The 17,815-nt window shown below is 38.3% G+C and overlaps 1 protein-coding gene and 1 long non-coding RNA gene across 2 annotated transcripts in view; both read left to right on the forward strand.

Annotated features, from left to right (window-relative positions):
- SLC30A9 (solute carrier family 30 member 9) overlaps positions 1 to 4,289 on the forward strand; it is a 96,769-nt gene extending 92,480 nt beyond the window's left edge. The window contains exon 18 of the mRNA XM_003310277.4: positions 2,854 to 4,289. Coding sequence (XP_003310325.2) covers positions 2,854 to 2,898 — 45 coding nt within the window. The 3' untranslated portion in view covers positions 2,899 to 4,289. The remainder of the gene's footprint in view (positions 1 to 2,853) is intronic.
- A 1,930-nt stretch (positions 4,290 to 6,219) lies between these two features.
- LOC134809878 (uncharacterized) lies at positions 6,220 to 16,122 on the forward strand. Its single transcript, XR_010156547.1, has 2 exons — positions 6,220 to 6,518; positions 14,814 to 16,122. It is a non-coding gene; the product is annotated as an uncharacterized LOC134809878 (long non-coding RNA).
- Positions 16,123 to 17,815: the final 1,693 nt, after the last annotated feature.

The following is a 17,815-nucleotide window of genomic DNA, read 5'->3' on the forward strand; positions in this document are numbered from 1 at the left end:
ATCTGCAGCATTGTAAAATAAATTATGTAATTTGGGCTTTAACTCTCTGCAAGTATTGGGATAAAATCCTCATGGTGTGTAAAATAGCCTAATTGGTATTGAGCAATGCAAGGAATATAGATTTTAAAGTATTTGTTGAATAAGTGGGTGAAAAGTTTAAATTGGATACCAATTATTGATTTTCAGTTCTGTTCAATAAATATTAGTTTCTACTATACACATATCTTGTTAAGCAGTAAACATTGAATTTTAAGGATATTAATCTTATTTATTCATTCAGCATATATTGTGTGCTTTGTATTGTGCACATATACTTTTACAGATTTGATTAGTTTACTCTGAAAACTTGATTTTAAAAAGCAGAGCAAATTTTTTAGATAAAGCTTTTATTAGTACACATTTGTTTATATCATGCTTTTTAGACAGAATAATGTCAAACTTTTAATGAACAGGTAAATTTTTCAAGTCATATTAGGATAGGTAAGGGTTGATTGGAGTAGGAAGATACAATTTAGTTTCATTTCTGTTTGGAGAATTTTTTTTTAATTCTATATTGAGTTTAAGGAGTTCCAGAGACAGGGAATAGTTTTAAATAAGGAAAAAGTTGGGAACAAAAGTGTGCCCTCCTTGTTAAAAGGTCCCTGGTCATTCCCACATTAGGATCTAAGAGGAAAGTAGCCCCAGGCACACCTGAGCAACACTAGTTATAAGAAAAATCCCTGTGTGCACTCAGTAGAGTGTTCTTGCTGGAGCAAAACTCCAATATTCTGCCAGATTTTGTTTTTATAACTGGATGCCTTTAATACGAGTAATATGCACATGGTCCTAGGATATTTTTAAGCTAGGAATCCTAACTGAATCATTTACAGGAACTTTTCTCCCCTTTTTATTTTTGCAATTTTTATCAATAATGCACAAAGTTTATAAAGTCAAATAGAACTGAAAAGATTATAACAGAAATAACTATCACTGCCTCACCTGCCTCAGTACTTATATTTTAAGAGATAACCATTTTTAATAATTTTAGTATGTCTCTATTTATTGCCATATTTCTGCATAAAAGTCTTATACTACTTCTCTTGATTTAACAGTATTTCCTCTACGATAGGTGTAGATTTAGTTCTTTTATACACTACTTTCTGTCCTCCCTTCTCACAGTATTAATGTATTACATTTTATTATATTTGTAATTCCCCTCAAGTTGATTTAGGTGCCCTTCCTTTATTTTATTTTATTTTATTTTTTATTTTTTTATTTTTTTGAGATGGAGTCCCGCTCTGTCGCCAGGCTGGAGTGCAGTGGCACAATCCCGGCTCACTGCAACCTCTGCCTCCCGGGTTCAAGCGATTCTCCTGCCTCAGCCTCCCGAGTAGCTGGGATTACAGGCGTGCGCCACTATGCCCAACTAATTTTTGTACTTTTTAATAGAGACGGGGTTTCATCATGTTGGCCAGGATGGTCTTGATCTCTTGACCTTGTGATCCGCCCGCCTCGGCCTCCCAAAGTGCTGGGATTACAGGCGTGAGCCACCACGCCCGGCCAGGTGCCCTTCCTTTGTGCACTCACAGGAAAAAGAAACCCAAAATCTTTACTTTGCTCTGTGGTAGCCGAGTGTTGTAATTGCCTACTTAATTTACCTATATCACCTCACTACCAAACCTAAGTCCACTGAAGGCAAATACTGTTTGTTCCCAGCTCATTGTCATATACACTTCAATGCCTGGCACAGAGGAGGCATGTAATAGCAGACAGTATTGGTTGTTATTGAATTGAAGTTCCTTAAGCTAGCATATAAGATTTTTAACAACCTGATTTCTGCCTGTCTTTCCAGCCTCATTACCAACCCTACCCTTTTTGCAGCTTCTGTGCTAGCTATACCATAGTGCCAGTGCACACTTTGCAGGCTGTCTGACTTTGCTGATGTTGTGTTTTCTGTCTAGACACTCTTCATTATCTACCTGGAAGGCTCATCATATGCAGACCTAGCTTAGATATTATATCCTCAGTGAAATTTTCTAGATCTCATGAGCAAAATGGCTGTCTCATTTTTGCTCCCAGTGTTATTATTTAGTACAATGTAATAGGAGCTTGGGATCTGGAATCAGGCCTGGAGTCAGGCCTGGAATCAATCCTGGCTCCATCACTTACTAGCAGTGTGACTTCAGACAGGTTAGTCAGTTTCTTCATACTTCAGTTTTCCCTGATGTATGTATAAGATGGAAATAGTAATTAGGTTATGAGGCTTTTAAAACACACATACATGTGCACATGTAACACAGTACTTGATACATGAGTGAGTAAGCAATAAATGTTAACTTTTTATTATTAGCTCTAATACTTTAAGTTGTAGATGATTACTGCTATGCTTGTCTCCCTAGCTAAACTGAGTCACTCAGGGTCAGGAACAGAGTCTTATTTAATAATCATAGCTCTGTTTTCTAGCACAGGGCCCGGCCCAAGAATATATGGATTGTTGCTAAAGTATATAAAATGAGTGGTTGTCAATTTACTCTTTTTGATTATTATTGTTTTGCAGTGATTTTCTTTTCACCACACAAAAATGTGTATTTCCAGTGCTTTGCAATGCTTGGCATGTACTAGATCCTTAATGCACTTTTGTATTAACAAACACATGAACAAACTTAGGAATGTGAGACTACTTATTGTACTGTTTATAGTATGTCTATTTACCTATTGATCTTATTTTTTTTTCTTATGCAACTATTTCTCTCATTAGTATGCTATAGTGAAATAGTTTGCAAATGTTTTCATTGGCTCTAATGACCAAAAGGAATAAAAAGAAACAAGATTTTATTTTGCTACAAATAATGTGGTGGTGATTTTTCTTTCCAGAAACGAAATCCTGAAGTTCGACATGTAGATTTGGAGATACTGTGAGTTTGATGGAATGAATCACCTGGGTGGGGACCTTGGAAACAAGTTTGTCCGTCCACTCTACAAAGTTTCCTCCTCTCCTACACTGAAGGACTCAGTGCCATGCAGAAGCCTTTTTTTTAAGATGAAGGAAATATTTTATGTAAAGAGCAACTCAGCAGGACACAGAACTAAAACTACTACTTACATCTAAGAGACACACTACAAGTTGAATCAATTTGAAAATCATGTTTTTATGCTTCCATAGGGAACATTTTGGTTATTTAAATTGTTCATAATGTCCCATATTTCACCTGTTCAGTGTATACTGTACTTTGCAATCATCTTTCTTTTTTTCACATTGGTAAAAATAAGTGGCATCCATAGGATCATGATTTTTAATTTGTTGCCTCTGAAGATTTCACTCCATCAAGATCTGCCAATCTTCAATATTCTGGCTAAATCTTGGTATGTGGTTTTTAAATAGTCACTCCGTTTCAAAGTCTGTCTGTCCTTATAGAATGTGGAAATTATTTCTCCATACCTTGTGATTTTGACCTGAGTGCTAAGAGAATCACTCTCCTTACCTAGTTATCTACAAATGTTCATTCCAGAAATGTTTAGTTACTGAATTGAATAAAGACATCTCAGTACACTCTTTTAGGTCATAGTAGTTGCCATTTTGTAAAATTTCTTTTTTCTTCTTTGCTTTTTTCCCCTTATTTGGTTTAATTTTTCTAATGTTAGGAGATATAGTCCTAGATATTTCCATGGGCCAGTGTGATGACTTTTTTTTAAATGAGGTTCAGTACCATAATGTTTATTTACTGGGAGATAATGCATTTATAAGCATTTTAAAATTCTGTAAAATGGGTTAGAAATATTTATAATTTTACAGGCAGGACAGCATTTGAGTTTTATTTAAAAGGCGGCACTACTTATGTAAATCTGAGCTGTGGGATAATTCTTGCTTTAAGAGACAGAATCTCTCACTGAAACTCATGGTCATGATTTTGTATAATATAGTTCATACTGTGTCTGTGAGTTTCTTCCAGTTACAAATGGGCATTTAGCATAGTTATATTGACTATAACATGTAAGTAAATAGCTTTCTACTGACCCTAAGTTATCAAGGTGGAAAAAAAACATGCAATTCAGTAATTGAAAATGTGGTGAAAAGCTGCAGCTGTCATCATCAAAACAACTCATAACATACTTTAAAATGTTCAGTTAGCAGTGAGCATTGTTCATATAAGAATGGCGGCTGGGTGATCTCTTTGCTGAATTAATGAGTTGTTAACATGTGGACCCAACTGCCTGTGTGAGATCTGTGTCTTAAAACTTACTGAAATGGAAATTTATGAATTTTTGCAAATTGTAATGCTGGAAACAAAAATAAATCCTTGGTTAAAGGGTTTGTAATGGTGATTTTTGATCCAGAAATCTCATTTACTGGAAAATTGTGAGACTTTACGTTGGTTTATTTTTCTTTCTTTTTTTTTTTTTTTACTATTACAGAGTATTTTGCATGCTGTACATTTTAAGTGAAATAACATTCCAGTTTTATTTTTAAGATAGAAAATTGTTATATATATATATAATTTGATACTCTATTCTTACAGTTTCAAATTCCTTACCCCTTCTTTACAAAAAAAACTTTGTTTTTTTACCTGTTATGATTCATTCTATACTTTTTTCTTCTTCCTTCCCCTTTCCCACTTGCCATTTATTACTTCATGTCATTGCCATATGAGAAAGTACCAAATTATATCCAGTTTCTTCCTAGTGATATTACTCTGAAAAATTTCACAAAGCCAGACAAGAATAATTACTCATTTTTTTTCCCAAGACGACCCTCAAAGTTAATGTGCAGCAGGTATTCCAAATGGTAATTTTTTTTTTTAGGATTCTCTAAAAAAAACAATTTCTGAGATTTCTTTTTAAATCTGACTTTGGTTGAGGTCATACCATTCTTAAATAATAATTGAAGGTTTATGTTGCCATCTTTTCTAATTCTGTTTTGCACTGATAAACTTACATAAAGTTTGTTTATGTAAAATAAGACATAAAGGAGTACAACATATCAAGGAATTTGAGTATTTATGTGGAATCAGGAAATTTTTCTAGAGTCATTGAATTTTCAAATCAGAGAATTTGGGCTGGATGTGGTGGCTTATGCCTTTAATCCCAGCACTTTGGGAGGCCGAGGCAGGAGGATTGCTTGAGCTCAGGAGGTCAAGACCAGCCTGGGCAACACAGCGAGACCTCATCTCTACTAAAAAAAGTTAGCCGGGTGTGGTGGTGCTCACCTGTGTTAGTCCATTCTCACACTGCTATAAAGAAATACCTGAGACTGAGTAATCAAGAAAAGAGCTTTAATTGGCTCACGGTTCTGCAGACTGAACAGTAAACATAGCAGCTTCTGCTTCTGGGGAGGCCTCGGGAAACTTCATTCATGGCAGAATACGAAGGGGAAGCAGTCATAGCCAGAGGAAGAGCAAGAGGCGGGGGTTGGGGGTAGGTGCCACACTCTTGTAAACAACCAGATCTCATGAGAACTCACTATACAGTACCAAGAGGGGAAGGTGCTAAAGTATTAATGAGAACTCCACCCCCGTGATCCAGTCATCTCCCACCAGGCCCTACCTCCAACATGGGATTACAATTCGACATGAGATTTGGTGGGACAAAGATCCAAAGCATATCAGCATCTGTAATCACAGCTACTTGGGAGGCCAAGGTGGGAGGATCACTTGAGCCCCAGAGGTCGAGGCTGCAGTGAGCTATGATCATGCCACTCCAGCCTGAATGACAGAGTGAGATCCTGTCTCAAAAAGAGAATTTGGGTCTCTTTCTCCAAAAATAAGGCTATATTTAGTTTTTCAGTTTTCTTGTTATTTTACCAAATTAATGTTTCTTACTTTGTTTGTATCTACTTTAGCATATAGCATTTGAGTATTAAAGCATGTAAATCATTTTTAAGGAAAATGTTCTCTGCAGGAGAATAATTGCAAAAATATTACTGGACAGAGGAGGGGCAGTCAAGGGTCTATGATTGATTCCTTCTTGCCCAAAACTAAAATCTAGGATTTATCAAAGGTGAGGTATACAGTGGTCCCTGACTTATAATGGTTGCACTTAAGAATTTTTATGATGGGTTTATTGGCACATAACCCCATAATAAGTAAAAAGCATCTGTACCTACTTTTAGCTTTGGCTGAGAATGGATCTCTAATTCACTGTAAGTGGCACAGTTTTCATCATGGCAGTGGGAGGATGAGGGGTGGAGTTTTTTTTTTGTTTTTTTTTTTTGTTTTGAGACAGAGTTTCGTTCTTGTTGCCCAGGCTGGAGTGCACTGGCACAATTGCAGCTCACCGCAACCTTCGCCTCCCGATTCAAGTGATTCTCCTGCCTCCTGAGTAGCTGGGATTACAGGCATGCGCCACCACACCCGGCTAATTTTGTATTTCTGGTTTAGACAAGGTTTCTCCTTGTTGGTCAGGCTGGTCTTGAACTCCCGACCTCAGGTGATCCGCCCTCCTCGGCTTCCCAAAGTGCTGGGATTACAGGTGTGAGCCACTGCTCCGGTGATCTGTTTTTAAGTGGAGTATCCTGGGGGCCTATAGTATCCAACTCCAAAGAGGTAAGTTCCTGAACATACACTAAAGAACCTGTGAGATCAGATCAGATGGAAAAATTTTCAAATTTTTTCAAAAGCAAAGGTAATTCCTGCATACATCCTCCCCCACACACACACATACTGCAAAGTGAATAACAAAATGTCGTAAGGCTTGAGTTTTTGGTATATGGCTTTCAGTGTTACCTTATCTCATAATTTAGGTAATGATTTTTGCTAAAATGATACCATCTAAAGAGTGCCTAAGTTTTAAATTTCGTAACTTTTTGAGGAAGAATGCTGGGAACTACAGAAAACTGCATAGGCATTTAGAATTTGTATTATCTTCTTAGACTGCATTTGTCAAGCTTTGGCAGCATTTCTTTTAAATGTGATGAACCCCAATTTGCCAAACTATCAGAAGTCAGTGAAGCAAAGAATCGAAGGTAAAATGTTGATTCAAAGATTGTCTCCCCTAAATCCTTCATTTCTGTCTCTGAAATGGAACTTTGGAAGCCATTTATATAGATTAGTCTGACAGCCTTTATATTTGCATGTAAGTTTACTTGCATCCTTAGACTTGGCTTTATGCAAAAAGAAAATTTTATTCGTGATATTGTATTTCATCTGTCTGATTTCCCTGGCACATTAAGATGGTCCTGGTCCCTCAGGATACTTTTTCCCTTAATAAATGTCATATGTAAATAAAGGCAACTCATTTATTAGTTTGGGATTTTTTTCCCTTGAGAAATAAATGTTTGTTGAACATAAATTCTTCTTTACCTCATGTGCTAAGAACTAAACTACATAATCTGATATATTTTTTATGCCTATGTTTTTGAACAGAATTTGTTACTCATTCAGTGTGCCTGTTAGTGTTTTTTTTTTTTTTTTTTTTTTTTTTTTTTTTTTTGAGACGGAGTCTCGATCTGTCGCCCAGGCTGGAGATCCGCTCACTGCAAGCTCCGCCTCCCAGGTTCACGCCATTCTCCTGCCTCAGCCTCCCTAGTAGCTGGGACTACAGGCTCCCGCCACCACGCCCAGCTAATTTTTTGTGTTTTTAGTAGACACGGGGTTTCACCATGTTAGCCAGGATGGTCTCGATCTCCTGACCTCGTGATCCACCTGCCTCTGCCTCCCAAAGTGTTGGGATTACAGGCGTGAGCCACCGTGCCCGGCTGCCTGTTAGTTTTTAAGATTTCTTTTTGGTCGTACAAAACCTAACTATAATAACTCTTAATCATTTTATAATCGGTTTCACTTTAAAGAGAACTATTAATTTTTTGGTTTTATAAAACCAAACTATAATAATTTTATAATCGGTTTCAGTTTAAAAAGAACTATTAATATACTGTTTATTAACATATTAACTATTATTAATATGTTTGGTAAAACAAAATCTGGAAAGTTATATTCCTTAGTGATATATATTTTCAGTACATTTTGACATAACTAGATTATTTAACATTTTAATTAGGCTATTTTGTTTCAGATGTGTCTACAAGAGTATGTTTAGAGAAAAAAATACAAAACATGGAAACATCAAAACCCTCAACCTAAGGCCAGCCTGCACTGTGATCTAAATTGAACTCTATACTAATCCTGTAGGAATTCCAACTGTATTTTCTTTTTCATGAGAAACTAAACCAAAGTAATTTGGTATTTTGAGAGGGTAAAATTCCCTCCCAAAATTCAAAACCTATTAAAAGTAGAACCACTACGATTTATGATTTGCACAGGAAAATAAAGAACTGTATGTGTCATTAGGGCCCAAAATAAAACCCTTCTAAAAGGTTTTTAAACGGCCGGGCGCGGTGGCTCACACCTGTAATCCCAGCACTTTGGGAGGCCGAGGTGGGCGGATCACGAGGTCAGGAGATCGAGACCATCGTGGCTAACACGGTGAAACCCCGTCTCCACTAAAAATACAAAAAATTAGCAGGGCGTGGTGGCGGGCACCTGTAGTCCCAGCTACTGGGGAGGCTGAGGCAGGAGAATGACAAGAACCGGGGAGGCAGAGCTTGCAGTGAGCCGAGATTGTGCCACTGAACTCCAGCCTGGGAGACAGCGAGACTCTGTCTCCAAAAAAAAACAAAAAAAAAAAAGGTTTTTAAATAGACTAAAATATATACTTGTTAGTATTATAATAGCTATTAACAGAATATTTTGAGGTCTGTTTGCCAGGTACTGTTTTACATGTACACTTTTTTGTTGTTGTTTTTGAGACGGAGTCTCGCTCTGTCGCCCAGGCTGGGGTGCAGTGGCGCGATCTCAGCTCAGTGCAAGCTCCGCCTCCCGGGTTCATGCCATTCTCCTGCCTCAGCCTCCCAAGTACCTAGGACTACAGGCGCCCGCCACCATGCCCGGCTGATTTTTTTTGTATTTTTAGTAGAGACGGGGTTTTACCATGTTAGCCAGGATGGTCTCGATCTCCTGACCTCGTGATCTGCCAGCCTCCGCCTCCCAAAGTGCTGGGATTACAGGCATGAGCCACCATGCCTGTACATGCCTACATGTACACATTTAATCCCCACAAAGAGCCAGTGAAATGTGGTCTGTAATTCACATTTTTGCAGATGAGGAAACAGATACAGTAGGTAATATTAGTGTCTGAGACTACTCATCCAATAAAAGGCAGAGTCAGGATTTGAACTCTCAAGGAAGCATTCTGCTAAACAGAAAAGCCCAAGAGAAGTAACACTGTATAAAAAGTAGAAAGGAAATATTCATTATATTGTTATACAGTAACCTAATTTATATTCAGTAGTCAGAACAATTAGCTAAATCTAACTCAGAATGCTTGGGACAGGGGGATGACGGGTGGGGTAGGGCGTGGATCAATGAGTTGTTTTTTTTTGGGGGGGGGCGGTGTTTGGGTTTTTTTGGTTTGTTTGTTTTCTTTTGAGATGGAGTCTCACTCTGTTGGCAGGCTGAAGTGCAGTGGCACGATCTCGGCTGACTGCAACCTCCGCCTCCTGGGTTCAAGCCATTCTCCTGCCTCAGCCTCCCGAGTAGCTGCGACTACAGGTGTGTGCCACCACACCCAGCTAATTTTTGTATTTTTAGTAGAAACAGCGTTTCACCATGTTGGCCAGGATGATCTCGATCTCTTGACTTCATGATCCACCCCCTCGGCCTCCCAAAGTGTTGGGATTATAGGCGTGAGCCACCGTGCCCGGCCCTCATTAAGGTTTTTATGGACGCTGAGGTCTTGTCTGTTAGGTTAGGCTATTTTTTATTTATTTATTTATTTATTTATTTATTTTTTGAGATGGAGTCTGGCTCTGTCTTCCAGGCTGGATTGCAATGGTGCGATCTTGGCTCACTGCAACCTTTGCCTCCCAGGTTCAAGCAATTCTCTTGCCTCAGCCCCCCAAGTAGCTGAGACTACAGGCACCTGCCATCTTGACCAGGTAATTTTTGTATTTTTGGTAGAGATGGGGTTTCACCTTATTGGCCAGGCTGGTCACGAACTCCTGACCTTGTGATCTGCCCACCTCGGCCTCCCAAAGTGCTGGGATTACAGGCGTGAGCCACCAAGCCGGCCTATTTTTTAAATGATATTTATTTTTAACTATTACTACCACTGGATAAACATATCCAGAACATAATATTTTGTTCAAATGTCAGTCACTGATTTGAACCACGTAGGAAAGAAATTCAGGGAGAGGTGTGAAAATTAGAATTAGTCAGAAGTTTTAAAAATATAGTTATCCCTGCCAGGCGCGGTGGCTCACGCCTGTAATCCCAGCACTTTGGGAGGCTGAGGCGGGTGGATCACATGGTCAGGAGTTCAAGACCAGCCTGGCCAACATGGTGAAACCCTGTCTCTATTGAAAATACAAAAATTAGCCCGGCATGGTGGCAGGCACCTGTAGTCCCAGCTACTTGGGAGACCGAGGCAGGAGAATTGCTTGAACCTGGGAGGCAGAGGTTGCAGTGAGCCAAGATCATGCCACTGCACTCCAGCCTGGGCGACAGAGCAAGACTCTGTCTCAAAAAAAAAAAAATTTATATATATAGTCATCTCTTGGTATCTGTGGAAATACCCTGTGGGGATATCCCTGGGATACCAAAATTCAAGGATGTTGAAGTTTCCTATATAAAATGGAATATTTGCATATAACCTACACACATCCTCAAGTATACTTTAAATAATCTCTATTATAATACCTAACACAATGTAAATGTTACGTAAGTAGTTGTCATACTGTATTTAGGAAACAATGACAAGGAAAAAAGCCTGTTCACGTTTAGTACAGACACAATTTTTTATTTATTGAGTATTTTCGATACATTGGTTGAATCAGAGATGCGAACCCATGGATACGAAAAGCTGACTATATTTTAAAATTGTGCTTGAATAGATAAAACATTCACATGATTCTAAATTCAGAATGCTCAAACAGATTTATAGGAAACATTCTTTCTCTCAACCTTGCTCACAGCTATCCATTTTCTTTTCCCAGAGGCAACTAATGTTATAAGCTTGTGATATATCCTTATAGAGATATTTGATGTATATATTCACATATATACATGTTTATTATATATATTTCCCCTGTTCTACAAAGATGATAAAATAGTATATATATTAATGAACCTTCTCATAATGTAAGTACACAGCCATTTTCCAGAGTTGTGTTTACTGAAAATTACTACATCAACAGGTCATAACACATAACGTGCTTTACCATATGGTAGCCACTAGTGACATGGGGATATTTAAATTTAAATTAATTACATAAGATAAATTCAGTTCCTCAGTTGCATTAACCACATTTTCATGTGCTCAGTAGCCACATGTGGCCAGTGACTGTGTTGTACAATTCAGATATAGAACATTTTCATTATCACAGAAAGTTGTTTTGGACAGTCCTAATATGGTGGATTAAAGTAATCCTAGTCTCTCTTTAATATTTGAGAGTGTCTTTACAGTGTACAGCATAAGAGTGCCTGGTTTCTGTTGTTGGAGGCAGGAGGATAAAATTCTGGCTTAGCTCTTAGAAATGTATCAATACAAATAGCTCTCGGGCTATAACTTAAGGCTACCAACTGGTAAGTGTTACTTTCAGCAAATAAATTTCTCATGTTCAAAATGAAGAGTTTGAATTTGACTTCCTCTCATTCAAATGCATAATATACATTCTGAACATTAGGGAACAATTGAATCATACAAAAGTGTTCTTGAACCATCAAAATTTCTTACCCAAGTTCATAAATTATGTTTCTGAATGTTCATGTCAGTTTATCTTGTGGCCCAGCAAAGGGCTAAATAAGTATGATACCATTCATCACATAAAGGTCTCAGAGAACAAAATATGGGATTGGTGGGCCCAGGTGGTGAGAAAGGAAGGAGTTGCGGGTTTATCACACTTTATACAAGAAATAAGTTCCTGGGCCAGGCGCGGTGGTTCACACCTGTAATCCCAGCACTTTGAGAGGCCAAGGAGGGCGGATCACGAGGTCAGGAGATGGAGACCATCCTGGCTAACACGGTGAAACCCCGTCTCTGGTAAAAACACAAAAAATTAGCCGGGCGTGGTGGCACGTGCCTGCAGTCCCAGCTACTCAGGAGGCTGAGGCAGGAGAATCGCTTGAACCCAGCAGGCGGAGGTTGCAGTGAGCCGAGATTGCGCCACTGCACTCCAGCCTGGGTGACAGAGCAAGGCTCCGTCTCAAAAAAAAAAAAAAAAAAAAAAAAAAGAAAGAAAGAAAAATAAGTTCCTGGACATTGTGTAAATTAAATATTTCTAAATCTATAAATTAAATATTTCTAAATCTATTTTTAGATGCACTAGAAGAGTTCACAATTTAAAGAAATCCTCCTGTAATGTATGATTATTTATATTTTGTTAAATCCTGTTTAAAAGAGATTTTATAAGATGACTTCTAGATTACTCCTGGAACTATGGCAGATCATGTTGAGGTTAAAAGAGCATTAAGGGATTGGGTGATAGATGGTCTAATATCATCACTGCTTGAAGTTCCAAGGAATTACTCAAACTGATCCAATTTCCTTATGACATTTTCTATATGGATTGACAGCCCATGTCAATTATTGAATATTTACTATATACAAGCTATGATATACTAGATGCCCGTGAGGCCCTTCTTAGAAGAAGGAAGATGATGGCAGTGTTGTCAACCAGATAATCATTCCTGATGGTCAAGGTGGGGGATGTCCCGTCCTGATAATCCCCTCATCCAATAACCAGGACAGAATTACTCATGGCTGTGGCATCTTGTCCTTCTTGAGGTCAATAAGGCCTGCCTTGAGCAGAACCAAGCAATTGTTTATCCATCATGGGCCAGTGATTTCAAGTATAGAAGATGCTGGGACCCTAATTTGAGTCCACTTTAATGGGAGGTATCCTGGGAAATGCCCGTAATTAATTTGTGTTTGCTTTTCCAGGTTTCCTTAAGCTTCGTAACTAAGTTTCATAATGTATACGATATTTACAGAATTCCTAAATTTTTGTAAACATGCTGTTATTTCTCCCATCTTAGAAAAACAGACTAAAACATCACAACCACGCCCCCACACACAAAATGAGTAAAAACAAAAAAATCCTTCACTTAGTTTCTTATTTCTTTACTTCCCTTCACAGCAAAACTCAAAGGAGTTGTCTATATTTGCTGCCTCTCTTTCCTTTTCTCTGAAACCCATTCCAATCAGGCTTTTGTCACTCTCTCCACTAACCCTGTCCTTGACTTCCATACCACTAAATACAATTGTCAATCTTAGGTTGTCATCTTACTTGATCTGTCAGCAGCATTTGACACAGTGAATCTGGCTTCCAGAATTCTACTTTCTGGGTTCTCCACCAACCTCTGTGGCCACTCCTTTTCAGTCTTTTTTTTTTTTTTTTTTTTTTTTTGAGAGAGTCTCGCTCTGTTGCCAGGCTGACTACAGTGCAGTGGCATAATCTTGGCTCACTGCAACCTCCACCTCCCGAGTTCAAGCGATTCTTCCACCTTAGCCTCCCTGGTAGCTGGGACTACAGGTGTGCATCACTTAATTTTTGTATTTTTAGTAGAGACGGGGTTTCACCATGTTGGCCAGGCTGGTCTCGAACTCCTGGCCTCAAGTGATCTATCTGCCTCGGCCTCCCAAAGTGCTCAGATTACAGGTGTGAGCCACCATGCCCGGCCTTCAGTCTCTTTTTGTAGTTTCTCCTCATTTCCATTACCTCCAAACATTGGCATATCCCAGGACTATGTCTTTTCTTTGTCTATATTCATTCACTGAGTGATTCAGTCCCATGGCTTTCAAAAAAAAAAAACAAAAAAAACCATTTATTGAAACCTTGATTCTCTACTTTGAATCCCAGACTCAAATGTCCAGTTGCCTACTTGACATCTCCAGGTTTGTGAGATAGGCATTCCAATATGCTGCTGATGGGAGTGTGAAGTAGGCCTAGCTATGTGGGGGGTACTATAGCCGAAGATATTAAGAGTCTGGAAAAATATGTCTGGGCGTGGTGACCCATGCCTGCAGTTCTAGCACTTTGGGAGGAGGTGGTGGGTGGATTGTTTGCTTGAGGCCAGAAGTTACCAGCCTGGTCAATATAGCAACGCTTTGTCTCAAAAAAAAAAAAAAAAAAAAAAAGAGTCTGGAAAATAGCCATGTCCTTTGACCTATTTATTCCACTTCTAGAAATACAGCCTAATAATACAGTCTTTGGAGGCATTTTTGGCAGGATATTTAATACGGATTATGATAGAGAAAAATGTAAAAATATACATCTTGGGCTGGGCGTGGTGGCTCATGCCTGTCATCCCAGAACTTTGGGAGGCCAAGGCAGGAGGATTGCTTGAGCCCGGGAGTTCGAGACCAGCCTGGCCAACATGGTGAAACCCGGCCTCTAAGACAAAGAAATACAAAAATCAGCTGGGCATAGTGGCACGCACCTGTAGTCCCAGCTATTTGGGAGGCTGGGGTGGGAGGATCGCTTGAGGTGGGAGGAGGTGGAGGTTGCAGTGAGCCAAGATGATGCCACTGCACTCCACCCTGAACAACAGAGGAAGACCCTGTCTGAAAAAAAAAGAAAAGAAAAGAATATACATCTTGCAGTTCAAGTTGTTACTGCTAAGGTTTGAGATTGGAGTGGGACATAAAGAACATTTTTATGAACAGGTATTACTTTTTTACATTTTAAAAAGTGCTTAAGATTCATTTTCTAGTGAAAAAACAGGATACATAACTATATTCAGAATAATTTCAATGTTGTGTACATAGGGAAAGGATTGAAAGCAAATACACTATTAACAATTTCATACGTGGATAATTTTTATCTTCTCTTTTTCTGTCATTTACAGATTTTCTACAATGAATTTGTCTTTTATAATAAAAAGTTAATTTAAAAGGACAAGCAATTCAGGCTGGGCGCAGTGGCACACACCTGTAATCCCAGAACTTTGGGAGGCTGAGGTGGGTGGATCACCTGTGGTGAAGAGTTCAAGACCAGCCTGGCCAACATGGTGAAACCCCGTCTCTACTAAAAATACAAAAAATTGCCGGACATGGTGGTGGACACCTGTAATCCCAACTACTCGGGAGGCTGAGGCAGGAGAATCACTTGAACCCAGGAGGCGGAGATTGCAGTGAGCTGAGATCACACCACTGCACTCCAGCCTGGGCGACACGGCGAGACTCTATGTCAAAAGAAAAGAAAAGGACAAGCAATTCTTCAATCTTGGGATAAATGAAGACATTGATTGGAGTGTCATAAAACTAAGATGTGAGAATTTTTGAATTAGAATTTTAATTTTAATACCTACTTTCAAGAGGAGGTAAGAACCAAAAGTTTTAAAGGGAAAAGACTGAAGATGAGCATGTTTCTTTGAATTATAAAACTTGGGTTTAGTACCACTAGACTCTAAATTTCCAACCCTAGTAATATGGCATATGCTGTTGGAACTCAACGTGGTCGTTTGCTTAACTTTTTGTTGATATAATCTGAAATGATATTAAATCTCACTGTGGAGCATCATAAAAACAACCTATTTGTCAGAGAAGAGTAGGACAATTGTCCTATTAAATTGGAAAACTGAAAAAGAAAATTTAAAAACAGACTTCCATTATTGCATTCATATGACAAATACTTTTTGAGTGTCTGTGTCACTGGGCACTGTACTACCTCGTAACTACCTCGGCAGTCGGGGTAGGGAATCCTCCTTGGGGAAGTACCCTTTGTAAGGCCAGGCACAGAGAAAAAGGAGGGTAAAGAGTGTGCTAGGTAATAGGTAGAGGACATGTACAAATAGATGGCTACTGATTTTCAGTTGATAACTATGTCTAATTAGGTGAATACCATCTTATTCTAGCAAGAGTATCAGAGTGCGTTCATTCCTGAGGACCCTTTCCCTGGTGTTGAAACAAATTATCTCTAGCCTTCAGTATGAAATAAATTCCCTTTTGCTACATTTCTGCCAAATCTGAAGAATCACAATGGATGAGTCTCATGCCTATTTCAAAATGGTATAGAGTCTCTGGGGGTTCAGTATATTTAACTTGTTTCCTCATAAGTGTGACTTCAAGATATTGTTTCATGCTGGAATTGTAAATTGTGATTTATCCATTCTCTGTAGAAATATTAAATAAATCTGAAAAAAACTCCAAAACCCATTTTTATTGTAATTTTTCTTACTGAATTTTAGATACAGCTTTAAGATTATTTGCTAAGAGATGAAAGGAAAGGTGGGTGTTAAACTCAGATTGAAGCAATTTAAAATGTTACAGGCAGTTATATTTGATATAGAACTTCTCAGTTTATTATAAAGTGGAATAAGGTTGGATCTCTAAAAGGAAAAAATATATGTTGCAGCTGTTTCCATCTTATTTGTTCCATGGGACTGTCTTACGTCCCCAGCCCTGCAAGATTCCTCCAGGGGTCTCCAGCTACCTCCACTCCTCTGAGGACTTTCTGTGTACAGAAGACAGGCCCAATGTTGCAACACGACCTCCTATCGAGGCATGGCAGTGTTTTCAGATTAGAGTTCAATTTTCTTTACTTAATTTCTTGATACCTATCTCCAATCCAAATAAACTTAGCTACAATATTTTTGAAGCTTTACATTCCTAAACACTTAATTCCAGAATTAATTTTTCCTTAATAAAATAAGCTTCACTATTTTTTAAATTTTTATTTTTAATCAACTCATAATTGTACACATTTATGGGGTACTATATGATGTTTCAATACATGTATACATTGTGTAATGATCAAATCAGGGTAATTACCTTACCCATCACCTCAAACATTTATTGTTTCTTGGTGGTGAGAACATTCAAAATCCTCTTCTAGCAATTTTGAAATATACATAGCTAACTATAGTTACCCTACTTGCAATAGGACACCAGAACTTATTCCTCCTAACTGTAACTTTGCATCTGTTGGCCAATTTCTCCCCATCTCCTCCTCTCCTCTACCTCCCACCCTTCTCCCCCAGCCTCTGATAACCAAGGTTCTACTCTCTACTGCTATGAAATCAACTTTTTTAGATTCCACATATGAATGACATCATGTGGTATTTGTCTTTCTCTATCTGGCTTATTACGCTTAACATCATGTCATCTAGTTTCATCCATGTTGTTGCAAATGACAGCATTTCCTGTTTTGTTATGGTGAAATAGTACTCTATTGTGCATATACACCACATTTTATCTCTTCATCTGATGATGGGTACTTAGGCTGATTCCTTACCTTAGCTATTGTGAATAGTGGTGCAATAAACAGGAGCATGCAGATGTCTGTTTCACATACTGATTCCAATTCCTTTGGATAAATAGCTAGTGTTGGGATTGCTGGGTCATGTGGTAGTTATATTTCTATTTTTTTGATAAACCTCCAAACTGTTTTCCATAATTACTATAATAATTTACATTCCCACCAACAGTGTGTAAGGGTTTTTTCTTCTTCACATCCTCACAAACACTTGTTATTTTTTTTCTTTTTGATAATAGCCATTCTTACTGGAGTTAGGTGATATTGTGATTTTGACTTGCAGTCATGCAAGTCATCACTGATGACTAGTGATGTTGAGTATTTTTTCATATACTTGTTGGCTGTTTGTATGTCTTGTTTCAAGAAATGTCTATTCAGGTTTTTTGCCCATTTTTAATTGGATTATTTGGTTTTTTTGCTATTGAACTCAATAGTTTGGGTTCCTTATATATTCTAGATATTAACCTCTTGTCACAAACATTTACAAATGTTTTCTTCCATTCTGTAGGTTGTCTCTTCACTCTGTTGATTGTTTCCTTTGCTGTGCAGAAGCTTTTTAGTTTGCTTTTGTTGCCTGTACTTTTGAGGTAAAAA

Source organism: Pan troglodytes, chromosome 3 (assembly GCF_028858775.2).
Source record: "Pan troglodytes isolate AG18354 chromosome 3, NHGRI_mPanTro3-v2.0_pri, whole genome shotgun sequence".
NCBI classification, from domain to species: Eukaryota; Metazoa; Chordata; class Mammalia; order Primates; family Hominidae; genus Pan; species Pan troglodytes.